General features: G+C 40.7%; 2 protein-coding genes and 1 long non-coding RNA gene across 7 annotated transcripts in view; 1 reads left to right on the forward strand and 2 right to left on the reverse strand.

Annotated features, from left to right (window-relative positions):
* Positions 1–5,823: 5,823 nt before the first annotated feature.
* On the reverse strand, positions 5,824–10,512 carry wfikkn2b (WAP, follistatin/kazal, immunoglobulin, kunitz and netrin domain containing 2b). The gene is made up of 2 exons (XM_085171519.1): positions 9,674–10,512; positions 5,824–9,175 (listed from the first exon to the last, which is right to left on the reverse strand). Exons 1-2 carry the CDS (start codon positions 9,857–9,859, stop codon positions 7,631–7,633), a joined length of 1,731 nt encoding a protein of 576 aa, XP_085027645.1. The 5' UTR covers positions 9,860–10,512; the 3' UTR covers positions 5,824–7,630.
* Positions 10,513–16,975: 6,463 nt separating this feature from the next.
* Positions 16,976–27,243, reverse strand: part of abcc3 (ATP-binding cassette, sub-family C (CFTR/MRP), member 3) — a 72,507-nt gene continuing 62,239 nt past the window's right edge. For all 5 annotated transcript variants that reach the window (XM_085170014.1, XM_085170011.1, XM_085170010.1 and 2 more), the window contains 8 exons: positions 24,200–24,399; positions 22,907–23,033; positions 21,503–21,604; positions 20,828–20,974; positions 20,577–20,735; positions 18,658–18,824; positions 18,382–18,576; positions 16,976–17,850 (listed from right to left, as the gene is read on the reverse strand). In XM_085170014.1, coding sequence (XP_085026140.1) covers positions 17,739–17,850; positions 18,382–18,576; positions 18,658–18,824; positions 20,577–20,735; positions 20,828–20,974; positions 21,503–21,604; positions 22,907–23,033; positions 24,200–24,399 — 1,209 coding nt within the window. In that variant the 3' untranslated portion in view covers positions 16,976–17,738. The remainder of the gene's footprint in view (positions 17,851–18,381; positions 18,577–18,657; positions 18,825–20,576; positions 20,736–20,827; positions 20,975–21,502; positions 21,605–22,906; positions 23,034–24,199; positions 24,400–27,243) is intronic.
* On the forward strand, positions 18,735–23,341 carry LOC146513191 (uncharacterized). Its single transcript, XR_014875678.1, has 2 exons — positions 18,735–18,847; positions 20,544–23,341. It is a non-coding gene; the product is annotated as an uncharacterized LOC146513191 (long non-coding RNA).

Raw genomic sequence — 27,243 nt, forward strand, 5'->3', positions numbered from 1 at the left:
TTCACTGCATCCATCAATCTTCACTGTGCTCTTCCTGTTTCCCTACTGCCTGGAAGCTCCATGTTCAGCATTCTTTGTCCAGTGTATCCATTCGTCCCTACTTTGTGCCTGTCCAAACCATGTCAGCCTTACCACTTTAACATTGTCTCCTAACCGCTGGACCTGAGCTGTCCCTCCTACTTACTCGTTTCTAATTGTGGTCACGATCAATGAAAATCTCAGCATCTACTTCTTACGCAGCTACTGAGTTTATCATTTAGTATTCAGATTTGAAAAATGCTCATTCTTGTGAACTGGCTAACTCGTTTCATGAGTAAGAAGACACCAAGCTGCACGTGAGAAGGCCTGGACTTGCATTTTATAGTAAACAAGAAGCAGTCTGATAGTGCTAACTCAACTCTCTGGGCAGAATTTATTTTCTGTATATTAATTTTGTTTTCATTATTCTTTTTAAACATACTTTAATAAGTTTTTAGTGCACTAAAAATCAAATAAGGGTGGCATTCAATTCAAATCTATTTTTTAAAATACAGCGCTAAATCACAGCGACGCCTCACAGTCGCCTCAAGGTGCTTTATATTTTATTGTAGAATAGAATAGAATAGAATTCAACTTTATTGTCATTGCACATGAAACAGGTACAAGGCAATGAAATGCAGTTTGCATCCATCCAGAAGTGCTTTAGCCATAATATAGATATTTACAAAATATGTATTAGCAATAATTAAAAAAAAAAAAAAAAGCTAAATAGCAGTATCTGTAGACTGTACGATAATACATACAGAGAAAACCCCAACAATCAGATGACCCCCTATGGGCAAGCACTTTGGCGACAGTGGGAAGGAAAAACTCCTTTTTAACAGGAAGAAACCTCCAGCAGAACCAGGCTCAGGGAGGGGCGGGGCCATCTGCCACGACCGGCTGGGGTGAGAGAAGGAAGCCGGGATAAAGACATGCTGTGGAAAAATCTTGACATGAAGAACTCGAACTTATTTATATAACTTTTAATATTATACCACAGTATATTTCAAACTAAATAGGCATCTCATTCTCTTTCTCTTGAAAGTAATTTTTTTAAAGATATAATGCATTTTGGGGTCAACTTGAAAGAAAAGCAGACATGTGATATAAAAGTGAGGCCAGAGTTCAAATATGACATGATATTTGACTGTGCAATGTGATATTTAGAATCCCCATATACCAGTATTATTTCCTAAACACAAACAGTAAAGATATTTTATGAAAGTTTGAACTTTTTTGACCTTGAAGGCGAGGTCAGAGGTCAAATGTAACACGATATTTAAGATCTTTATACACTACATTCTATATGTTGACAATACACACCACACTTGTAGGTCTCTATTTCTGTGTTATGAGGCTTTTTTAAGTCAACCTTGAAAACTTTGGTGGATAAGATTAATTTAATGGAACGTTAACATGACCCCACTCTGCACCCTGTAGAGGTGACACACACACACACACACGCAACTGCTACCAAAAACATAACTTCCTTTGTGGCGGTAATTAAAGCAAAGGACCAGAACCTTTTGCTACAAGCCTCATTCACTCAGTCATCCAGCACTTTTATTCTGTTCCCAAGCCTAACAGCTAGGCACGCACTCACATGTCGGGAGTTCAGTATCTTGTCTAAAGATGATTACAGTAAACATGCTTTCTATGCTACCATTGCGCTTGAATGGAGTCACATTTCCCTTATTGACCCTTAACAAGGGAATGTAGTTTTCAATTTATTGTGCACAAAAATGTCAGATTACAGAGAAATGGTATCTGCTGTTAAACATTTAAGTGACTACAGCAGAATCCTGATGTAACAACTCGAGCGTTTAGATTAAACAACATCAAAGTACAGAATGTGTGGAGAAAATGTGTTGTCATATTTCCATACATTTAATATATTTAGTTTAGATTGGACTTTGTGTTGGTAGCAAAGGAAAAATCTGAATGAAAACAAGCTGCAGTCAACACCAGAGGATGCTGTGGTGCATGCAACCTCGTCAAATACAGAACCACATAACCTGGCCAACACACTGAGATCCCCACACTTCTGTCAACTAGGTCGTCCCTATGTGACCTTGGAAAAAAAAAGACATGTTGCCTCAAGGCACTTTATATTGTAGGGTAAAAACCTTACAATGATAGAGAGAGCATTTTTAGATCGAGATTAAAAAAAGGAATATAAGCAGAAGACTTGACAAATGCCGTGATGTGAGGTAATCTGTTCCTGGCCTGGACTCGGTGATTGCCTTTTCAGACATCATCATCAGAGAGTCTGGCACATTTGACAAAGAAGGGCCTGTGGTGAAACACTTCGCTCAAGGCCACCTATGTTTGTGATTCAGGGTAGTGACAGCATTTAAGAGTCGCTTCAGCTTTAGACCAGCTACCACCTACCAGCTTCAGACCTTTCAGCTGCTCCTGTTCCAAGATGATATACTGCCACGGAGAGCCCGTTCATCTCCAGTCAATGCGTGTGAGTGGCCACTGTATCTTCTCAATAGACATTCGAAATGATATAACCATAACAGATGCAGGTCATGAATCAAAGGTCTTAAACCACCCGGCTAGCTGATCTGTTCCACAGGTGCTACTGTCCAAATCTGCTCTGGATAGACAACGTGAAGGCACCGCATAGATGTACACACAGAGAGTGTAACCGGCCCTGCTGTCCTACTCTCCGCTCCCTGTGCTGTCTTTTCTCCCTGATGCAAGTCTACATCTGAGACTCACGCAGACCACACCGACTATTCTGGCCTTGTGTGAACCGAGCTTGTGAACGCAGTGACCCCGTCAAATCAGCAAAGCCAGAGAGAAAGCAAAGGGGGGAGAAAAAAATACGTGAGTGAAAATTCTGCACAGCATATCAAAGCATAACTCTTGTACCCTTTCAGTTGGCCCAGCTCAAATTAGAACAGTATAAAAGTCTGCGAGTGCCTGAAAACTAAGGATCACACATGTTTCAAATATGCTGAATTTTAATTGATAATAAATTGTGCTTTTGTAGACCTCAGACGATGCATTGAAGTAGTTAAAGGTGTTTTTTTAATGCACATAGGTTGGAAAATGAGAAGAGAAGAAAAATAATTGATGGCTTTTGCGGTTCTTTTAAGGGATTTTTTTTGTTTGCTTGTTGAGCTAGTTTCCTCAGATGAACTGTTGGTTTTACCTGCTTGGCCTCAATCCAAACTAAATTAAAGGGACAGTAGTGTGGGTATGCACTCATGAGGAAAGCATTATGAAGAACCCTGACTGTTATACTTGGTGCTCTGTGCACCACTGAAACAGTTTTGACCTGTCCGCATGAAGCTATTGTGGTTCAAATCTTCATGCACAAAACCCTAATATGCTTCACTTACAGGATCCTCCACTACTGACTGTGAAAAACGCACAAGCATTCCCATTTTGGAGACACTAGGATGTAGTTGCCTGGTTTGTGCATTGTATCCAACCTCTGCGAAGGTTCATGATTCAAACCCTGACCTTTCTATGTAAAGTTCTGGCGCGTTAAAAACTGCCTTAAATATTAAAAGAATTTGCATTACTGGGTGAAAAGTGGTTCTGGCTAAAATCAACTTTAGCATTCTAACTCATTCTTTCACTATGCAATCATTTGAATTTATATGAGTATTTTTATTTTAATGATAAACCCTCTTCATTCTTTATCTTTTTGTCCATGTAGAATTGGTCATTGATGTAAAACTATGCAGACAAGCAAGTACCACTATCCGGTCGTTAAGTCTGACGTCACTAGCCGTGTCTGGGCCTAAACTCCGCTGCAGGTCCATATATCAAACGATCACTATGGCATTACTGAGAGTTGAAAAACTGTCTAAAGTCTTTCATCTTTAATAAAATGATCAGCGTTCTGCTCTACCAGGTGTAACAATTGAGTTTAACATCCAGGCATCCATGAAAACGGAATTTATGATATTTAACGGAGTTAGAAGTTAGCAGGAAGTTAGCTCGCTAGCTTCTATCTAAATACAATATAGCATGTCCTGACTGTGGGGTTTTGGAAACAAATTAAAACGTACAGCTCTGTTATCACTTCCAACATAAATGAAGACAGAAAACTAAACAGCAGTGGCGTTTGTAGGGTTACTGAAGTTTGGCTAGCTGGTATATAATGATGTGCTACGTGACCGCTAGCGACACAGCTATGTTAGCATAATATAAACAAGCTAACTTTTTTTCCACTCGATAAAAGTTAACGTGAGTGTTCTCGGTGGTCAGGAACAAATGTAATCGCATGGCAGGATGCTGTAAAAGGACCAAACTTCAGCCAGGAGAACAACTGAGATAATCCATCCACAATACAAGGTTAGTCATTCAGATACTGCTGCATGGGCTGGGCTGTAGTTACATCCTAAGGTTTTAAAAACTGAGCTTAAATAAATGATTAGCGGTAATAAAAGCCGAGGGAGGTCAACAGTGATCACTGACTGTTTTAGGAGCTTTTTAAGATTAAATAGAAGAAAATACAAATCATTAAACATGTTAACAACACAAAAGCCATATTAAACGCAGACTACTTTAGGACCGGAAGTAGGATTCATCACGTCATCACTTAACGACCGGATACCCTGGTGACAACCACACACATACAGAATAATCCAACAAAAGATTTGAATATCATGGTAATTTAGACCTTTCAGTGACTTCTTTGAACTGGTCTTTTTCTTGGGTGGAATGACTGGCATAATTCGGGCTGGATACTTGACCATTCATCTTGGTAGAATTTGTAGAGCTCATTTTAATTACTTGATTTACAGTTAGCACACTCAAAAAAATTTCAGTGGGGTTGAAGGAGGAGCTTTGGGAAGGCTATTCCAGAAGCTTAATGGAGCCATTTCTTAATAACTGCAGATTCTGAGAGTTATTCAGCACTTAACCAAGTTCTGGACAAAAACCTTAACTGCTGCCCTCAGATGAGAATAAATTGGTTAGGATGTTCAGGAACAACCAAGGAACCACCATGGCTCAATCCTGCCAAAAATCAACACCTTCAAGCGTGACTAAAATGTGCAGCTGCCCATATGGATGAGTCAAATGTCTTGAGAAAACTTTAATGGTTACATGAAACAAACAGTGAGCAGTTTGGTCACAATGAGAAGACGTATATTTGGAGGATGAGTAAACCTGAGGCTTTCAAACCTAAGAAAATTAGACCAACTGTCAAACATGGTAGTGGTAGCATCATGCTCTGTTTTGCTGCCAGTTGTACTGAATATTGTTAGAATAATGAAAAAGTGGGGCTACTTCCATGTCCTTCAACTTCATGTCAAATCAACATCTAGTTGGTTGAACGTTTGATTCAGTTTGGATGTTTCAACAGAAAATGATCCCAAACAAACAAAATTAAACTTAATTTTGTTTGTTTAACTTACAACAAACAACATAAATTGTTGTTTGTTGTACAAACATAAATTAAACTTAATTTATGTTTGTTTAACTTAAACTTAATAAAATTAACTTAAAAGCCAAGTCTGAACAAAGAAAACCAACCAATTTAAATGAACTCTACCAATTCTGTCAAGAAGAATGGTCGAATATCCAACTAGGATTATCCCAGAACCTCACTGATGGCTACTAAAAGAATGTGGTCAAGGTGAGACTTGCTAAGGGAAATTTAACCAAATCCTGCTTTTCACCTTGTGTGGATTGAAGAAAATCCAAAATTTTAAACTTGTGCACCAAGCAATTGAGCAATACAGTTAAAAACAGCTTTTGCTAGCTTTGCTTGACTCCTTAAATATACATGGCTGTTTTGTCTTGTGTCTTGAAGCCCTTCTTTGCAATGTGCAGAAGTTAGGGAATTATAGAGAGTAAGCAAAACCAGTTTGTAGCTTATGAGAGTCCATGTTTCAAAACTTAAAAGTATCTTGTTTTGAATTGATGTGGAGGTGACACCCTGCACTCCCCTGTTGCACCCTTTTTGTACAGCTATACTTGTATATAGAGGCCCCAATCTCCGTAATTAAGTCCTTTAATCAGTTATCAGGTATATATAATTAACTTGTACTTCTAAACGACCATCTTTCCAAAATAGCATTTTGATCCATACAGTTAGTTTGCTTTTAGTTGTCAAAATCTGGAGAATCTGCAAAAACATACCAAAGATTAAACTATCTTTAGATCAGCTATGTGAATGAAGTAGTCAAACCCACAGACCTCAGTGTCCTGAGGAGTTGTCTGTAATGTCATCCCGTCCACAGTGGATGGGATGAGGGATTGAGAGATTCTAAAATGAATTAACAGCGTATCAGAGAGCAATAAAAGGTTGGAAAACTTTGTGTTTGTGTTGTTTATATCACTTTCTGATGTGATCCAAGGTGCTGCAGATCTAATATTTTTCAGAGTCTAGAGACTCAACAGCTGCTGAAGTGCAGGTCTGACCTCCCGGGTGGTTTTGCCAGTAAAGAAACACCATACATGGGCTGATCTCTGCCTCCATCACCGCTCTGGATGGGAGAAACAGAATCTCATCTGGGAAGTAGAACACCCTCGTCGAAGCCCACCAAGGCCTTTTCCTAGTAACCCAGAGATGCCGGCTGGCACGGCATGAAACACATAACTCTTGTATGGGAGTGGATCTGAGGTTTACGGCCTGGGATCCTTACCCAATTAGGCTGGACCATGGAGGCAAAACAAAATAGGGTGAAGTTTTTACAATGCCACATGGGTGTTTGGAATGGATGGGTTCTGTTTGGAGGTTTGCGGGGTTGTGGAGGGGGGCAGGGTGGACTGTGGATATGCTATTCCCAAGTCTCTTTTATCACAACCTGTCAGCGGAGCTACACAGGTACAGCACACAGAGCAGCTGCTGTCTGTCATCACAACAGGTACAAAGGCACCAAAACTGAGCTGAAAAGGTAATCTGGTTCTGCACTCCTGTTAGCCTTAAAAAGTAAGATCGCTATGACTATGCCCTATAATCCCTCATAATATGGTGTTACAAGACAAGAAATGAGGAGGAAAGAGAAGATCCCAAATGTTTATTTTCTTTATACATTACACAAAATACAAAAGTCCACTTGATTTCAGAGAGGATGTGAGGTACAAAATCAAAGACAAGCTTCCATGGTAATAAATACCCAAGAAATAAGAGAAGGACGATATAAAATGAGCAGCTGCTTTGGAGAAAATGTGGTAAATAGAATATTTTACAACTCATTCATATTTTACAACTCATTCTGCATATGCAGTCATACTGCATATGCAGTATGGCACATGTCCTGGTGTGCCACACCGAGTAAATGTTAGGATGTTAGAAGTTCCTGGTCACATAACAAGTATTTAAAATGGAGAGTTCAAATTGTTTCATGCTTTGATGCCAAACGTCTACAAGCTATATTTCTGCATAGGTCAGAGAGGATATGAGGGAGGGCAGAGTAAGGTAACTCTCCTGTGTTCACTTACATGGCCTTTGGGTTAATAACTCCAATGGCTGGACAAAGAAATGCTTCCCTGCAAACTGACAACACAAAACATAAACAACATCATAGTGAAACATTAAGAACTCCAAATGTAGCTAGAATACTCAAAAGATCTCGACAGTACTGTGGGCAATGTTCAGAATATAACAGCTTAACATTATGTACAGATGTTAGCCCTACTGAGGGCTGTTGGTGATCGCTTTGAGAATGTCACATGTGTTCTTAGAGATGACTTCTTTCAGTTTCCGTACCCGACGAGGGCTAGATGCTCCCACATAACTCTCAGGCTGAAGGATGGCCATGCCATCGCTGACATTGCCCATGATGATGACCTGGCCCTCTGCAGCAGCAGCTGTGATGTTGGGGCATGGGCAGTTCCAGTCCATGTTGATAAAAGTGACCTCAAGGGGCTCCTTGCCAAAGAAGCGGAGACCCATCTTCTCATCTTTGAAGATCTCCTCCACGGTCACGAGGGCGTGGCCTGAGTCTTTCTCCTCTGTCAGCTCAGACATGCGACCCAGGATGACGAAGTCGCTGCGGCAGAAGCTCGTCACCATCTTGCCTCTCGGCTTGCAGGCCTTGCAGTTTTGGTTTTTGGGGAAGGGGCACATCTCCTCGCAGCTTTCTTTAGATTCAAAGTTGTTGTCATTTCCTTCACAACCTCCGTAAATGAAGGACTGACACTGCTGTAGGGTGGTGCTGTACGCCCACCGCGGCTCGTATGCCTTGCAGGGGCCTTGCAGGGTGGGGAGCCCACAGGGGCCCGACAGTTCTGGACCACAGCACTGCATGCACTCCTCGTATGTCTGGAACACCTTCCTGGGCTGCTGGCTGCTGTTGTGGCAGTGCGTAAAGGAGAAGCAGTTGTTGGATTTGGACTCGTAGTACCAGCTGACTTTCTGCAGCTCACTCCCACAATCCTCTGCGCTGTCAAGGGGTTTCAGACATTCGTCAGGCAGGCAGCGGGTCTGGTTCTTGGGTTCAGGAGTTCTGTGTAACTCTGTGGGCAGCACAGTGAATGGGTGTTTGGCTTGCACTAAACCGGATGGGTTCTGAGCCGTGCAGGTGTAGACCCCTGAATCACGCAGCTGGGCGTTATAGATGACAAGCTGACCGATGTTTGTGACCACCATGTTACCCCTAACATGATTGGGCCTCATGAGAACCCTCTCCACCCCATCAGGCATCTGCTTCTCCCATGTGATCTCAGGCCGGGGGTGACCGATGATGTCACACAGGAAGCTTGCCGTTTCCCCGACATTCACAGTCTGTGGAGTGGGGCTGCTGATCAGTACAGGTGGCTGAGGCTCGGTGGTGGGTGGGATAGTCGCCTGAAGGGTCGCAGTGGTTGGCCGGAGAGTGGTCACCTGGGGGAGAGAAGGGCTCGTGTTGGGCCACATCAGATGGAAGCGGCACATGACAACAGTCAGGGTGATGCCCTTGGAGCACGCCTCTGCATCCATGTAGCACTTGTTGTAGTAGGTCATGCCGTCAGAGGCGCAGGTAAAATGTGGCTCCTTCTCACAGCGGTCCCGGCATTTGCACACCGGCTGACCGTCCCAGATGTCGCACTCAGAGCCCTGCTGGGTGCACATGAAACTGGCGCAGGTTGCTTCCTTTGGCATTCCCACGGGGCCCTTCTTTCCATCCACATAACGGGCTGCCACACAGCTTCGATTCCCACACACATTTTGACAACACTTCTCATAGGACTCGCACTCCTGCAAGAGGAGAAGGGGGAGAAAAAAAGTGCTTTGAATCCAAGATGGAACAAAACTAAACTTTCCATGTGGGATATAAACAGTTAAAAAAGTCAAAAGCAACTTACATACCTAAAACAGAAGCAGCTGAAAAATAACTACAACTAGAAAGAGTCATGCATGATATGATATTTACAAATTAAATAGAAATAAAATAGAAATATTGCACCAGTAAGGCACATATTCTAATAAAGTAAATAAATGTATAATTGTTCTTTTTCTACAGTCATAATTACAGAGTCTGTCATCATTTTCGTGCACTTGTATTTTGAGTTTAGTCAATTTGATAAAAAACAAAACCAAGGACATCAAACAATGTGGCACAATACCATCACAATAATATAGTTACCCTGACTTTTCTTTCTTTCTTTCTTTTTTGTTCACTCCCACATGCACTATTAACAAAAAATAAAACAAACCACGATAAGCCTTCATTCCGAGTTACTTCCATGACATTACCTGGTCAGATTCACACTCTCGTGTGCAGGTGCTCATGGCGTCTACCCACAGGTTGGGGTTCATATCATTGGGGCAGATCCCCCCGTGCGTATAGTCAATGTGGGTCAAAACTCCGACCTGGAGCTCCATCCACACTGACACACACGTCAGGAACCAGATCCAGCGCGGAAACAGCATCCACCACATCTTCAGAGCGGCGCGCAATTCAACAAGCGCTGAAAGTTAAAACAACCAAACGAACAAAGTAATGTGTGTTTCTGTGATCCGGCTGTAAATCAATTCTTCTCGAAATAAAGGCAGGTGTGCAAACGAGTCAAAGCGCATCAGTCTCCAGAGTCCGCGCGATGTGTGTCAGTTGATAAATTCACTTCTCTATTTATACCACCAACCCGCCGCCATCGCTGCTAACAAGACGCGCCAAGTAACTCGCAAAATGACAGTTATGAGTTTCTCCTTAGATGTTGAAAGAAGCTAAAAAAAAAAAAAAAAAAAGCGAAAAGCTGGCGGGGCACCTGCCTGTGAAAAGGATTGCTGGTAACCCCGTTTAACCCTTTGCGGTCCCCGCCGGCGCCAGGGCGCACCGTGCGCTATGACGCACGGAATAAAAAATAGTCTCAAAGGCATTTTTCAGCTTGCAAAAAATGTAGTTCTTATTATTTAACGACTGCAAAACAACAAAAAACACATGTTAACACACATTCAGACTGTTTGAATTAAAGCTGCGTGTTCGGTTTTTACAGGTAACAAGAAGTGATGTACTTTGCCTTTACATACTATGAATATAGAATATTACTTATATCACACACACACACACACACACACATATATAAACACACACATATATATATAAGAAAAATGAGTCACTTTTGCACAAAATAAAACGACAACAGCTGAAATAAAGAAAATTTAAACATTCATATTTTAACTGTTCATCATTTAAGCATATTTGCAACAGCTAAATTTATCTGGGTGAAATCATTTAGAGGATTTTTCTCTTTTTTTTTTTTTACAGATGTTGAAACTCATATTTTAACAAACACAATAAGCTCTTGGAAAATACAGCATTAAAGACAACAAAGTAATAGTAATAAATTATTCTAATATGCTTAATTTTTTCATTACTTAATATTAAAGACAACTGTTTGTAAAAATCTATAATGGGCCAAATAAAGGGAAATTGTGACCTGCAGTACTTTGTGATCAGCACTAATAAATGCAGTACATTTCCTTCAGGTTAGACATAATGATAATGTCGATAACAGCAATTATAAACAGAATCCATTTCAATGTGATTGCATTCATTGGGATTCCATGAAACACACTGACGTAGCTGATTATATACTGTTCCTCACTTTAATAGACTTTCTGCACTGTGTAAAACATGATAACTTGCAGCCTGAGCTCAATAAAGCCATTTTAGCCATGTACAAGTTCATGCTTCTAGCTGCTTGATACATTGCACACTCAGTGGACTTTATCTTGCCTCTGTAAATGCATGCAATCTGTGATACGTGACTGGTGTTGCACAACAATCTCTATTTTCCACGTAGCACAGTTTTTGTACACAGGATTACTCTGAATTTATGCAAATGTACAGACTTGTTCTCAAATTCCAGAAAAGAAAAAAAAAACCGTCTCTGAATCTTGGCTTGAGGACATTATTTGACAAGAACAAAGCTTAATTGGAGCACTGAAACAGGTTATCACCCAAAACGTAAGTACTCATTTTGGTTTGGGTTCATATCCAAGACTTAAAATAGAAAACATGAATCCAGCTTTCCGTTCCTTAACAAGTCCGACTGGCAAACCAACAGAGGTGAGATGAGGACAGTGCAACTCAAAAACGGGGGAAAAAAAATACTTTGAAGGTGTGCTCTGCACACCATGTTTAATGAATGAAGTTGTTATTATCATTTCTTCAGTCCTTTTCTGTGTAAACCGCTTCCACTAGTTTCCTCCACAGTTCAGCTGAGGACAGGGTAGCTATTAGACTGCCTTCCAGTGCAATAACAGTGGACTCAAGCTGTGTTTAAGTATGTGTGTGCAGGAGATTGTTTGTTCTTCATGCAGACGTGGTGATTTTTGTGTAAACCTGTGTGCGTGTGTGTATGACAAGCTAATAAATAAAGCCTTGTTTATCTGGATCTTGCCATGCTCCGGATCCTGTAAAAGGATTATTTTAGGTCCATTTCAATTCATTTATTGTTTACTGGATATGTGTTTGTGGTTGGGGCAGCTTACTGTACTTCTTGTTATTGGATATTCACTAGGAGCAAAATGTGTGCGTGTACACAGGTGAAAATACCTGTCGCTCTCCCCAGGACAGAAAGAGTTACAAATGAGAGGTTTCATAATGAGGGAGGATTGGAAGAAGGGAAGGGCAGACACATCTCGGGGCTACAAATAATAAGCTTATTTTGTAGAATCACAAAAATTCCCCAGGTGTCAGGAAGATTACAAAATCATGAAATGGCATGTCCTCGGGTGAGAGGTTATGTGAGGATTACAAGCTTTGATATCAGTTTTATTATTTAGACTATTAAAGTCAACACCTGTCAAAGTTGAAGAGACAAAACATCATCATAGTTTTTGAGATTACCCCAGTAATGAAGATCAGCTGGCTGACATTAGACCTTTGGGTTGTACAAAAATTAGTATTTTGAAGAATTTAGCAACAGGCTGGTGAAGTAAAACAAAATCCAGCAAACATCTGCATGTTCGGTTGAAGAGATATCAGCTGATGTAGGGCATCTGGCATTAAAAAAAGTATATATATATATATATATATATATATATAGGTATGTACCACCGGCAGATAGAGGAGGTGGCTGATATCCAGAAATCCTACCAGTGGCTGGACAAAGCTGGACTGTTAGACAGCACAGAGGCACTAATCATGGCAGCACAAGAACAGGCTCTGAGCACAAGATCCATAGAGGCTGGGGTCTATCACACCAGGCAAGACCCCAGGTGCAGGCTGTGTAAAGATGCCCCAGAGACAATCCAGCACATAATAACAGGGTGCAAGATGCTAGCAGGCAAGGCATACATGGAACGCCATAACCAAGTGGCCGGCATAGTGTACAGGAACATCTGTGCCGAGTATAACCTGGAAGTCCCGAGGTCAAAATGGGAGATGCCCCCAAGGGTGGTGGAGAATGACCTGTGATCCTGTGGGAGATCCTGTGGGACTTCCAGATACAGACGGATGAAATGGTGGTGGCTAACCAACCGGACATAGTGGTGGTAGACAAACAGAAGAAGACGGCCGTAGTGATCGATGTAGCGGTTCCGAATGACAGCAATATCAGGAAGAAGGAACACGAGAAGCTGGAGAAATACCAAGGGCTTAGAGAAGAGCTCGAGAGGATGTGGAGGGTGAAGGTAACGGTGGTCCCCGTGGTAATTGGAGCACTAGGTGCGGTGACTCCCAAGCTAGGCGAGAGGCTCCAGCAGATCCCGGGAACAACATCGGAGATCTCTGTCCAGAAGAGCGCAGTCCTGGGAACAGCCAAGATACTGCGCAGGACCCTCAAGCTCCCAGGCCTCTGGTAGAGGACCCGAGCTTGAAGGATAAACCGCCCGCAGGGGCGTGCTGGGTGTTATTTTTATATATATACTTGTTTTTATATAAGAAACCTGTGCCAAACACTACACATTATCTCATATCATCATCCATCTGCTGTGGCGACCTTTAGGGAAATAAGAGAGCAGCAATCTCTGGACAGTAATTAGAAAAAGCACTTAACTAAACTTGTCAACAGAATGTGAAATATCAATAGCAGTGATGCTACATCAAAGGAGTCTACACATGGTGCTGCGGCAAGATTAGGTGAAGTTGAACCAGGGCTACAGGCTGTGGCTCCGTCCATGTCACCAGATGAGTTGAGTCAGAGAGTAATGTCCTGACAGCAGGCTGGGCCGATACGTTGGCAAACCTCAAACAGTTTCTGGGTATATTTTTGCAGTGGTGGTCTGCATTGACCCCGAGTAGCAACGTTGCCAGAGTGGAATTTGGCCAAAAATGTTTAGGTAGGGTGTAAGCACCGACACAAACACTAGGACCCAAGGTTTTCTTCCAAAACTTTGTATTGCAACAAGATTATCAGTGCTTGTCCCCTTCAGTGGTTTAATGTTGTGGCCCCTCATTTACAAATGGTAAATGGACTGATTCTTATATATGCAGCCACCCCCACCTACACACCTATAGTGTATATGCCAAAAGAAGCTACCAGGAAACTGACTCTAGCTTTATATTACAGTAAAATCTGACTAATCCCAGCCTATTCATTTTTCAATTTAAAACCAGTTATGCATTTCTCAAAAATCTAGGCCTCTTCTATGAATTTCCTGACATCTGTGGGTGGCTTAGACATATCAAAAGAACATCTTGCTCTGTCTGGTACTCCGATATTGAGCAATACTGAGCAACATTCTGACAAGGCATCAAAAAATAACGCTCAAACCTTCTTGCTGTGTCACTGTTGTGCTAAAGTTGTTTTTAATCTTCCTCTCATCTCTGGGTCCGATTCTGTACATCTGTGCCAATAGGCAGGGACCTTATTAAGGAAGCTGGCAGCACAGCTTTCATTCATGCCGCCCTATCAACATTTATCAGTTTTAGCATGTTGGAGACAAAGAAAGGTGTGTACCAGGGAATGTTATCTGCAGTGTTTCTGTGTGGGGCAAGAGACATCTTGCTATAAGGAATCTAAGGTGAACTTCTCTTCTTTGCCCTGTCATGGTCTCTCTTCCTACTTTCTCTTAATCCCCAATCAGTTCTGAGAACAGCCAACCCAATTTACAATAACATATCCACAAAATCAATGTATAAAACAATAGAAAAAACAACAAATCCCTCTCGATCCACAGTTAGGAAAGCTCTTACATTAACTCTCTTGTCTTATTAGATTTTAATTTATTGTATTTTTGTACTAGTTTCTACCAGCACTGTAGTAAAATTACCATATTTCTGCCTATCAAGGAAGACACACAAAGGTTCCTTCAGTTTTAAGTGAAGAAGTTGGGGCAACAGTCACTTTCCTGGCTTGCTGACTGAGTGTGAGCACACTCTAGTGGATGGTTGGAATAATTACATAATGACTGGCACTAACGTTAGGTAGATTACCCCCCAAAAACTGGTGATTTGCAACACTGTCTCTTCTTAATTGTAAAAAAAAAAAAAATAAATCTTTGCTGCATCACTGTATAAATGACATTCACACAACGCACAACTGAAAAAGTCTTGTTTTGTTTTACCTGAAAAAAAAAATCCAAATATGTAAAAGATCTAATTTAAGAAATCTGTACTGACTACAAGGCTGCATGGGAATGATTCATTAGCCACAACTTGAATGGAACAACCCTCTGGACATCATCAGCATACATTTTTTAAACTAAGGCTCCTCCAGAGTCACATAACCAATTATAGAACTGATTTGCCTTCCAAAGCAGTAATCCCCGTGACCACTGAGACCCCATTTGGATTTTTAGGCCGCTGTGTAAGATATTCTGAAAGTCCCATCTGCATCCCTTTTTATCAGGTCAATGCAACCTTTGCATAAAGGTTAACTCTAACAAGTTTCACTTCATATAATTCATTCTACACCTGTATTCCCGAGTTCCAAACGGATTGACCCTGGTGCTGGTAACTTTAAAAGAACTTTCTGGGTGTCTTTTATTATCTTTGCCAATAAATATCCCCACAAAAATGTGGAAGAAAAAATAGTTGCACACTTCAACCCATGTGAGTAGTATATAATTGGTACATTTACATGTATGTGCACACAAAAAGTTCCCACTTACATACTACTCCTAAATTCTACAAATAAGGTCCTCGAAGACCTGGTAGAAAAACCCAAGAATGAAACCATCCTTTTTTAAACCTATTAATATTTTTGGGGTTTTTTAAAGGCTTTTCTGTTTGGTTGTTTAAAGGGGTGGGCTTTAACCCAACCCCTAACCCTAGACCAGGGGTGGGCAATTTCAGGCCTCAAGGTTTTAGATGTGTCCTTGATCCAACACAGCTCATTTAAATGGCTAAATGACCTCCTCAACATGTCTTGAAGTTCTCCAGAGGCCTGGTAATGAACCAATCATTTGATTCAGGTGGACACCGGCCCTCGACGGTCACCCTGAATCTGGTGGATGTTTTGAGATTAACTAGAATCAGACTCCTGCAAAAGCTGATATGATTTAATAAGAATATTTTCTTCTTCCTGCACCTTTTCACACATGGTTGTAGTGCTTTTTGATAGAAAGTGTGGTTGGTTTGTTTGATTTTTTGTACCAAGTGTGAAATAAATAAATAAATGAATGAAATGAATGAATGATACATTTTCTTGCAATGGCGTTATCATTACTGATGATTTATTAAATCTTTATCACAAATGTCCCAAAAGATGATGGTAACCTTTCAGATACGCATTATGTTTTATTTTCTTCAGGTTTTTCTGTTGTTGTGGTGTTTCTGTTATGAAATGTTGTGAGTATGTGACGACTTGCAACCAACAACAAGAACACTTGATATGAATGTGTGACATTTTAGACTTGGTAAGCAGGATTGGCTGGACTTAAAATATGAGTAATTCTAAAAATACATTTTTCAGATAAACAAAAAAACAAGTCAATCTTCCAACAAGCCGTTCAGTTTCAGTATTGGGTTATTGGAGGGATGTCAAACTCATCTCAGCCACATGCAGCCCACTTGGACCAATTCATTCATTTCCATAGCGCCAAACGACAACTGCCGCCGCAACCAGTGAAGCTTCCCTTCCCAGTTAGTGTAAAGAACTTTAGCTGCACAAATTAAGGCCCTCTATAATTCAGGTTTTTCTGCATCACAGAGAAGTTGCTGTAGAAAATGAAAGAAGTTCAGAAAGGCTCTTTGGACTTATATGGATAAAATATTGGATAAAACTGCAGATAGGGTTGTGGCGGCTCTTAAGAAAATATAGTTAATATAGTCCTCTGGGTCTTATGTTTGACACACCTGGGCTAGAATAACCAGTTTACAACAAACCTGTTATGTGCCCAAACTAACAACAGAGCACATTAATCTCTTAGCATCCACGAGGTCACAGCAACCCATCTAGGATAAAGGTTCCACACCCAAGTGGAAAAACGTAATGGTTTTCATTTGAAAGGCAGCATTTTTTTTAAAATCAGACAAATGGCTAAAACAAAATAAACCCCAAGCAGCCTCTTTAACATAAAAAGCAAATATCTTGATTGTAAAATGTTAAAGTCACATCACATTTGACCCTTTGGCATGAAAATGACAATCCCATCTGGAACCATGACTTCAATAAGCAGAAACAAAAGAAGGTTTTATACCCCAGCACCATTTAAAGACAGCACAACAATTTCGTTCTTCCTTTTTTATATATAAAGGCATTTTCATATTTCATATTTTGGTGGTACATAATTCAAGTTTTTATAGATTTGGTTCACAGAAGAATCACATAAGTAACTGAGCACACTTCCCTAGATAAGACAATTCTTTAAAAGTAGCTTAAATAATAGTGCAGTACAAAAATAAGTGGGTTCATCACAAAAATGTAGAGTTTTTCTCATGTGAAAGGTACAGTGGCACGTTATTCTTCTTTGTAGAAAATATGAAATTAAAAAGGTCCTCCTTTTTTTGTTGTCGTGTTGTTTGTTTTGCAGCAGAGAGCCGATTAGAAAACGATACATTCACTGGCTTTCTTTATCCCACTGGCAGAAGGCACTAGAGAGCAGACTTGGCTCAAATGACATTTGCACTTATGGCTTTTTTTTTTTTACTTGCAGGACAATCAGAGCCAGAAACTTCCTACTGAAACATTTGTTTATATCCTGATGTGTTTTTGACAGACGCTGCACTACTTGCAAGTGCTAAATGACCCAAGTCTGCAGAGGAGCTCGGGCGTCATTCAAAGAGAGCAATAAGGTTCCTGAAAATGATAACAAGTGCACACAGAAAGTATTCTTCAGTTCCACTGCCAGGTTTCAAACAGACTCAGACTCAAGTGAACTGAGCTGAATTCCAGACTCTGGTTTACAACATCGGGACAAAAAGGCAGTTCTACTGTGCCAGTCCTGCATCTTTAGCCATGCCGTAGAAGATTCCTCTCTTAGATATAAGGTTTGTAGGAGTATCAAACTCAGCTATCCGTCCCTTGTCCAACACCAGCACTCTGTAAGAAGAGAGGAAGAGAGTGTGATTCATTCACAAGACCTATACAGGTTTTAAATCAGAACATTCTTATTTTCTTTTACACACACATCACATTATCAAATTTACTCCTACTTTGCTTTTGGTAGAAAAGCATCAGTATTGTGTGTTACGGTTCTAAAAATCTCACTTACTTCAAAATAATGAGCAGCTATTTCTAAAATAGTTGTAAAGTGGCCCATTTCTGCCCCTGGGACCTGACTAGAGTAGCTTTGCATGATTCAAAATAATGAATAACAGATGTTTTAGCCACATTCTCTTTGAGGGCATCCTCCCTTTAAGCCAAGGATGATAAGAGTGGCTCTCCCTTGCAAAAAAGAAGAGTTGAACAGCAGGTCGGCTACAACCACAGTTTTGTTCCTGAGATGACCATACTAAGGATATCCATCGTCTATGAGCGTTCACCATTGTAAGAGTACATATAAATGTATGACAGAAAAAAGGAAAAGCAGGTGGTGCATTTTCCCTTTAAAGTAATTGGTAAGGTACTAACCTTGTGTAATCCATTATTGTGTTGAGTCTGTGTGCAATGGTGAAGACGGTGCAGTCTTCAAACTGAGTCCTGATGGTGGATTGGATGAGGTCATCTGTCTCCAGGTCGATAGCAGCAGTAGCTTCATCCAGGATGAGGATCCTGGTCTTCCTCAACAGGGCTCGAGCTAAACACACTAGCTGCCTCTGGCCCACACTGGAGACACCAAAATCCAGTAAGTGAAACAGCGTTTACAGACAAGCCTTGTTCACCGTGCTTCTTTGTCTTTGAACGTACCTGAGGTTCTCTCCTCCCTCTGAACATTCAAGGTCCAGTTTTGCTGCCTGGTTACTGACAAACTTGTGGAGGTGAGAATGTTCCAGGGCTTTCCACACCTCTTCCTCGCTGTACTTCTCAAAAGGGTCCAGGTTCATCCTCAGTGTCCCAGAGAACAGCACAGGCTCCTGAGGCAAACACAGAAACACAGGTGAGCAGGAAGAAGCTACCACAACCCTGGATGGGAAGGAAAACCGACAGATGGACATTCAGCTGGGCTCTCACTCTGATATTATTCGATGCTACAGATAGCAGGGTGAACTTGGGTGGGTGCAGGGTGGTGGTGGGCAGAGATGGGCAGTAACGCGTTACTGTAATCCGATTACTTTTTTCAAATAACGAGTAAAGTAAGGGATTACTATTGCAAAAACAGTAATTAGATTACCGTTACTTTCCCGTAGGAACGCTGCGTTACTGCGTTACTAAAACCGTGATTTTTTTGCGAGAATGTCTCATGACAGTGACGTAAGCGAGTGCAACGTTCGTGACAACAGCTGTGTGCAGATCAACAATGGATCATATATCGAGTGTGGGAGAGAGTATGAGCGTGCAGCGTTTAAAGCGTGGAAGTACTGACCTTACTTTGAGTTTGATTCCATAAAAAGTGACAAAAAAATTAGTGTCCGTTGTGCGTGGGAAGAAAACTTCTTTTTACAGCGAAAAAAAACCCCTAAACTTCCAAGCAAGCACAGAGTAGCTACGACGTAATGGGAAACTCACAGAGAAACTTGCGGATTCTTCCACTCACCACTGCGGCACACCTGCACCAGGGTAAACCTCCGCCTACCCCACTCCTGCTTTACAGGTGAAAATAGAGCAACAGGACCGCTAGTCTTTGACTTTATTTATTTTCTGCTGTGTTTTACTTGCATCTATTTGAAAGACTGAGTGTAAACACAAAAAAAATATTTTATGTGCTGGAATGTGCAGAAAATAGGTTTAAATATTAAACAAATTTCTTCCAGTCAGAGAATGTTGCATATAATTAAATTTTTGCTTGATGCATAAAGTTAAAAGATTAAAACTAATAAAACAAGTTTAAAAAAAAGATACTTTTCCATTTGATTACATTTTGTATGATGGATTATGCAGAAATAGTAGAATTGGGCTGAAAGATCTATCGCTTTATCACCTATTCAGTTTGTGAATCGTGTTTTTAAAAAGTAACTAAGTAACTAAGTAATTAATTACTCTTGAAAATAAGTAATCAGTAAAGTAACGGGATTACTTTTTGGGGAAGTAATCAGTAATTAGTTACTGATTACTTTTTTCAAGTAACTTGACCAACACTGGTGGTGGGTATCACTGGTAAGGTGCAAAGCACTAGCTTTAGTTTACAGCAGACAGATCAGCAACTAAATTAAGAATTAGCAGTCTCCAGAGCCTCAGTCAACATAACAAAAATCTATATAACCCCGTTTATGTGACTCAAGCTGTTTTCACATAATCTTTGAACAATTTTTACAATAACTGGTTCTTCCTGTTAAAAGGGAGCTTTTCCTTCCCACTGTTGCCAAGTGGCTGCTCACAGGGGGTTGTTTGACTGGTGATTTCAGATGTTTCCCGACTAGAGATAGCAGAATATAGAGCTTGAGACAGCAGTAGCAGATATCACAGTGAATAATATTAACTGTGCTATGTCCGCATTGGCTTAAAAGATTTGTTTCTTGAGTTATACCAGACCCTAATAAGTGGTAGAAGTAAATGGATGCTTTTTATACTACTACTGTGAATCATTTAGTTTAGTTTTTTCCTGTTGATGTATGAGATCTAAACTGTACATATTTCATTGAAAAATTAAGATTATTCGCACAAATACTGACATATAATCCTTTTCAAACAAACAGGTGCTTCATTGAGGCAGAATTTGACAGTCGTACCTGTGGAATGATGGTGAGTTTAGACCGCAGGTCGTGCAGGCCTATCTCTGATATCTTCACGTTGTCAATGGTGATCTCGCCTCCCGCAGCTTCCAGCAATCTGAAGAGGCAGAGCGTCATCGAAGACTTGCCGGCCCCCGTACGACCTACGATACCGATCTGCGCAGAAACACACGGAGTTGTGTTGAACACCCCACTGAGCCATTATTCTGCACTGATAAATAAATCATCTCGGCATATCCTCCCCACACCTTCTCTCCTCCCTTGACTTTTAGCGTGATGTCCTTCAGAACGAGGTCCAGTCCCTCTCGGTACCGAACGCTGTAGTCGTTGAACTCCACGTTCCCCTGCATGGGCCATTCAGGTGGGGGCTTCTTGTCCTCCACCTCCCAGGGGGCCTGTAAACACAAACACAGCTCTTCATGGTAGGAAAACTTTCTGAGCAACTCATTAGCCTCTTTGGCTTGGACCAGAACGGATTTGTTTATCAGGCTAAGAAGTCAGAGAGCTGTACTTCTTTGCACAGCCGCTCGGAGCTGCCAAATATTTATTTCACCTCTGGGATGCACCGGATGCTTCAAACAGAGGCTTTCAATAACAGCTACACCAACTAATGCACAGAAGGGGCACTTTCTGTGATGGCTACTGAAAAAGTACACTCTGTACAGTATAAGTGCCCTGTTTCTCTGCAACAGAGGGGCCCTTGTTGGCAGCAGGTAAGCTAACATTTCTGGAACTAGTTACAGTTTATAGGTCTTGTGTTGCAGAGTTGAGCAACAAGGCAGGTTTTTGTTTTTTTTACGTGGCTAAATTCCTACATTTTAACCGTAGCACAAAGCCAAGACCACTTTAAAAGCAAACACATGAACAGTCCCATCTTCACAGAGTATTAGAAATGTGCTTAAAGGGAAATATTCATGACATACCTCTGTCTTGGTCTCAGAGTACTCCTTCACTCTCTCCACTGCTACTATGTTGTTCTCCAGTTCTGAAGTCATCCGCACCATCCAGTTCAAAGACATGGTCACCTATTGAAACAATGATTATGAAACACTCCAGAAATTTACAATAAGGGATACTGTGTGTCCACTACAGCAAAGTAAGGCAAAGCAAAACAACTTCCAGAGCATTGTAAATAAAAATGACTTACATAAAAGACATTAAGACAAAATGAAAAGGAAAAAGTTTTAAATTGAGCAGAAAACAAGTAGGCCCTTCACATGAACGTGAAGCAGCTCAACTAGATACTAAAGAGCTGAACTTACAATATGAAGACATCTTCATTCAATTAAAGCTGTGTAATATTCGGTGAAGTTCAAGGAAAGCGTTAGCATGCAAGTAAAGTAAGGTTTATTAGCTAAAACTGAGCAAAAGAATAAATGATGTTACTTAACAACCCCATCCAATAAAACTGTGATACAGAGTAAAATGCAGATACATTCAGAAAGCAATGATCTGCTTTAAGTGAGAAAATCTGCCATTAAATGAAGCTCATTCTTAATTTGATGACAGCAACATATCTCAAAAATACAGACAGATCCATGTTTACCACTGTGCAACACCCCCTCTTCTAAACAACAGTCTGTAAACACTGAAATTTCTCAAGCAAATTATGGATCAGAAGAGTAGTAACTGTGAGGCACAGATGATACAATATTTAAAAGGATAAATGCTTCCTTTCCAGTCACCTTTCTCACTCACTATGTATTAATAGACCTCTCTGCATTGAATCATATCTGTTATTAACCTCTGTCTCTCTTCCACAGCATGTCTTTATCCTGTTTTCCTTCTCTCACCCCAACTGGTCGCCGCAGATGGCCCCGCCCCTCACTGAGCCTGGTTCTGCCGGAGGTTTCTTCCTGTTAAAAGGGAGTTTTTCCTTCCCACTGTCGCCAGAGTGCTTGCTCATAGGGGGTCATATGATTGTTGGGTTTTTCTCTGTATCTATGAAGCGCCTTGAGGCGACTTTTGTTGTGATTTGGCGCTATATAAATAAAATTGAATTGAATTGAATAGAAACTAATTATGAAGTAATAGGGGTTGAAATAAATTAAGATGCTTTGCTAAACAACAAACATGAGTTTTCATAAAGTTAAAAGTAACTGATAAAGTGATAAGAGGCAATACTGAGAACACTTGTAGCGCTCTATATTTCAAGCAAACAATAGGCTAAAAGAGGATAAAACACTGATTTGATCCATGGTAAAAATACCAGTGACTTCAGCTTTACTGAGAAAGCATTATAAATATTAAAAAAATGCTATAAAGTGACATTATTACTGGTTAAATGAGATATCTAGATCATATTCTTGCAATAGCTGTAGTAGTACCTGTAGAGCATAAGACACCGACAGACCCACGAGGCCGGGACTAAGACTGTCCTTTCCTGTCACCGCAAACAGGCCAGCAAACAACACAATGCAGTTTCCAATGAACTCGATTCGCACTCCGAGCCACCTGTAAAACAGCAGATGCAGTTGACCTTAAGAACACCTGAGAAACTAAAACACGGGATAATTCAGCACCTCGTGTTACGACAATAATGACTTATACTCATTACTGGGATACAAGGGGCAGTTTTAGAAAGTTTTAGAAATATTCTTTATTGTGGAGCAACACTATAGTAACCACAGTATATTTTCTTATGTGTGTATAGACAGTGTGTGAATTCCTTTTGTGCTTTTCACTCTTTGCACTCAGACAGTGTTTCACATTAACACCATCTTTCCAATAAGATGGACAGATGTTAGAAAATCTGCTTTTTTTTTTTAAAGGATCAGGTGAGAACTTTGATATTGACCTTTCTCACTATGTGTTAATAGACCTCTCTGCATTGAATAATACTTGTTATTAATCTCTGGTTCTCTTCCACAGCAGGTATTTTATCCCGTCTTCCTTCTCTCACCCCAACAGATGGCCCCGCCCCTCCCTGAGCCTGGTTCTGCCGGAGGTTTCTTCCTGTTAAAAGGGAGTTTTTCCTTCCCACTGTCGCCAAAGTGCTTGCTCATAGGGTTTTTCTCTGTATCTATTATTGTAGGGTCTACCTTACAATATAAAGCACCTTGAGGTGATTGTTGCTGATTTGGCGCTATATAAATAAAATTGAATTGAGTTGAATATTACCTATGTTACATCCAGTTAGCTTAGCTTATCATAAAAGCTGCACACAGGTGCAAACGATTTGCTGAGCTTTGTTAGAAGCTAACAAAATTTCACTGTGCACTTTGAGTTTAAACAGTCATTGTAGTTAACCATAATAAACCTACAGACACGAGCAGCATTGATTTTCTCATCTTGTCACTCAAACTTAAGGCTGAATAGAAGAGAAGATGTCTTTGAGCATGAGTACTCCTTACCTTCCTATAGTTATAAACACTAGATATTTGCCATTTGTGCACACGAGACAATGAGATTTTTAAAAAACCCACCTTATAGAACTTTAGGGGCTCCATAAGTAACAGATTATGTGCAGCCATAATTGTGACAATTTGAAACAAAATTCAAAGCAGAAAGAATCAGTCAAACAGAGACGCAGAATCTTTACATGCAGTGGCTGTGCACAGAGCGACACAAGAACTCAAGACTGGAACACAGCTGCTTCTCTGCTGGAGCAGGATACTTGCCTGTTTGACACTATACCAGGGTAGTAACTCTTTTGGTTCTCATCCACTTTGATATCACTCATCAGAACAAAGGCAGAGTGCCTGCCATATGCTCGGATTACACTACAGCCAGTGATGGTCTCAGAGAAATGGGAGTATATGGGAGAGCGGCTGACCGACTCCAGACGCTTTAGCTGCCGAGACGTGGCAACGTAAAATCTCTACAAGCATTGAGGGGGAGAAAAACAGACAATGTTAAAACACAACAAGGCTTTCCATGTGCTTAGATATGTTTAAATATGATGCAAATACAGGCTCACACGCATACACACGCACACCCACACAGAGTAATGAAGAAAGCCTATGTTAACAAAGCAACTGCAGATATTTGACCCTGAGCTTTTAAGCATTGATAATAATATTAAACTAATGCAAATAACAAGATTCACTGATAAAATCCACAAAGCTGACAGAACAGGTGATTTTTATCTGCAGGTGTTTTGTTTTTCATTACACATATACTGTATCTGCAGCCAAATCAAATTTATACACAAACAGCCGTAATATTTCGGAAAGTGTTAGATGCTTGAAGCGATAGTTCTGCTTTTCTGAGTATTTGGTAGTTTCTGAGCACAGTGAGATTAAAGACGAGAGACAAGCGATGCAAAGTGGATGCCATGACAAAGCTGCAGGAACAACATTTAGTGTTACTGTTAAGCTGATATTAGTTGTGTGAGTGTGCAGTTAGTATCACGTAGTGAGGACACAGAATATTCCCTTGAAGACAAACTGATAGTTGGGTAAGAAAATGTTTGGGCAGTGACGCAACTTTTATCATTTTTGCCCTTTATGCCACATTTGAAATGAAAGATGCAATTTTATTTATTCAAAAATAAATAAATCGTATAGACAGTTTTATATGTTCATGATGTGAAATATGACTTGATAATTAACCTATGTTATAGATATTTTTATTAGTTACACAGGAAAAGGTTAGAATATGAGACGTATATACCTGATGTGGTCATGGCACAACATGTGGCTAAATGAGCCCACTTTAGGTTAATCAGGCTTCCCTTTGACTACAATGGACTGTAGGAAGATTAATGGCTTAGTAAACATTTTAGTTCATTCTAAAAGAGTTAATGTGTACTTACTAAGATAAAAAAAAAAGACATCTGCAAACATCTGCAGAAAACAAAACTAATGGATGAATGATCACAGGATTCGTTCCATGGTAAAAAAAACAAAAACAAAAAAAAACGTAGATAACACTCTTTAGGATGTCCGTAAATCATTATCCACACCTATGGTGACTTGAGATGCCACAAGAGTAAATATAGAGGGTTCACCACAAGGTGCAAACCAGCGATCAGTCTCAACATTAAAAAGAATTGGGCACTGGTTTAAATCACAGGTTGAGTTGGAGCCAACCGGTCACCGCAGATGGCCCCGCCCCTCCCTGAGGTTTCTGGAGGTTTCTTCCTGTTAAAAGGGAGTTTTTCCTTCCCCCTGTCGCCAAAGTGCTCATAGGGGGTCATATGATTGTTGGGTTTTTCTCTGAATGTATTATTGTAGGATCTAGCGCCTCAACACGACTGTTGCTGCGATTTGTGTATGAATAAAATTGAATTGGATTGAATTGAATTGTCCTTGAAATGTCTCACGTTTTTGTTGCACTGGCAGAATCGCATGTTATTCTCCATCTACATGCTTCTGTTGGGTCTGATTACTCTGGAAATTAACACTAACATTTACAATCTTCTGTGGATAATATGCAGTTACATTTTCTGCCGACAGGCTGTTACGTAAACACGGTCTCACATTGCTGGGCTCATTCAGATTCAGCCAAGCATTGAAGTTTAACAGACAACTTTCTTCATCTACAACATCTTCTGTGGCATCAGAGAGCTTAAATTGTGAAAATTGTGTCACTTCCCAGTTACCTCCAGACCTAACTGTACTATCCTGAATTAGGGGTGGGCAATTCCAGGCCTCGAGGGCCGGTGTCCTGCAGGTTTAAGATGTGTCCTTGATCCAACACAGCTGATTTAAATGGCTAAATGACCTCCTCAATGGCTGTATCCCAATTCAGGGTCTGCAGCCTTAAAGGCCGCATTTTAAAGCCGATTACGTCACAGCGACGCGACGAAGGCTGTCCCAATTCAAAGGCTGCTCGAAATGCGGCCCTCAAATGCGTCCTTCATTTCCCTGAATTTTAAGGACGTGGTGGTGTAGACTTCGTGGCCCAACATATCCCAGAATGCATAGCGCGGCGGTGGGTGTGGATAATTTTGCCGGAAAAAAAAACGGTTGATGAGGGGCGGCCGAAGAGTAAACTTTAAGTAAGTACTGAATATTATGTCACTTATTTATGTGCAAATGTTTAATAACGAAGAACATTAAAACATTACTGTTGGCCACATGTCGGCAAAGTTATGTGACATTAATGACGTTTGTACTAACTTGGTTTTAAAGCCTTTACTTTAAAATATACGCCGTTCAATAGCTGAGCTTAATCTTACAGAGAATGATCAAAGCTCATGTAGAAACAAACAAACAAATGAACAAAATATTTTCTCCTTCATTTCTGTCAAACAAAGCTGTATGAACCGTTTCTAGCTGTTAGTATCATGGTTACTAGGCAACCTGGGCAGCGCAACGGAGGCTAGACCGTCCCATTTCACAAGCCTCGCACTTCCGGCCTTAGCGGTCTTTAAGTACGCGGCCCTTGAGGATCGTTGAGACTGCGTACTTTAAGGCTGCAGACCCTGAATTAGGATACAGCCAACATGTCTTGAACTTCTCCAGAGGCCTGGTAACGAACTAATCATTTGATTCAGGTGTTTTGACCCAGGGTGAGATCTAAAACCTGCAGGATCCTTGAGGCCTGGAGTTGCTCGCCCCTGTCCTAAAGCCTTTCAAAATCCTATAAGAAAAACCTGTAGTGAGTTGGCACCTGACAAAAAGAGATTCATACTCATTCATATTCTAGTCACCTAGTTATTGAACAGCTGTTTGAGCCTTTAACTAAATGCCTGCACACTTAACTGAAAGCCCAAAGG

This window comes from Neolamprologus multifasciatus, chromosome 8, assembly GCF_963576455.1.
Source record: "Neolamprologus multifasciatus chromosome 8, fNeoMul1.2, whole genome shotgun sequence".
Lineage (NCBI taxonomy): Eukaryota > Metazoa > Chordata > Actinopteri > Cichliformes > Cichlidae > Neolamprologus > Neolamprologus multifasciatus.

Coding starts and splice junctions, on each gene's coding strand:
- wfikkn2b (XM_085171519.1), bottom strand. CDS start 9,859: ATGTGGTGGATGCTGTTTCCGCGCTGGATCTGGTTCCTGACGTGTGTG. Junction 9,176..9,673: donor GAGAGTGTGAATCTGACCAG/GTAATGTCATGG, acceptor CTCCTCTTGCAG/GAGTGCGAGTCCTATGAGAA.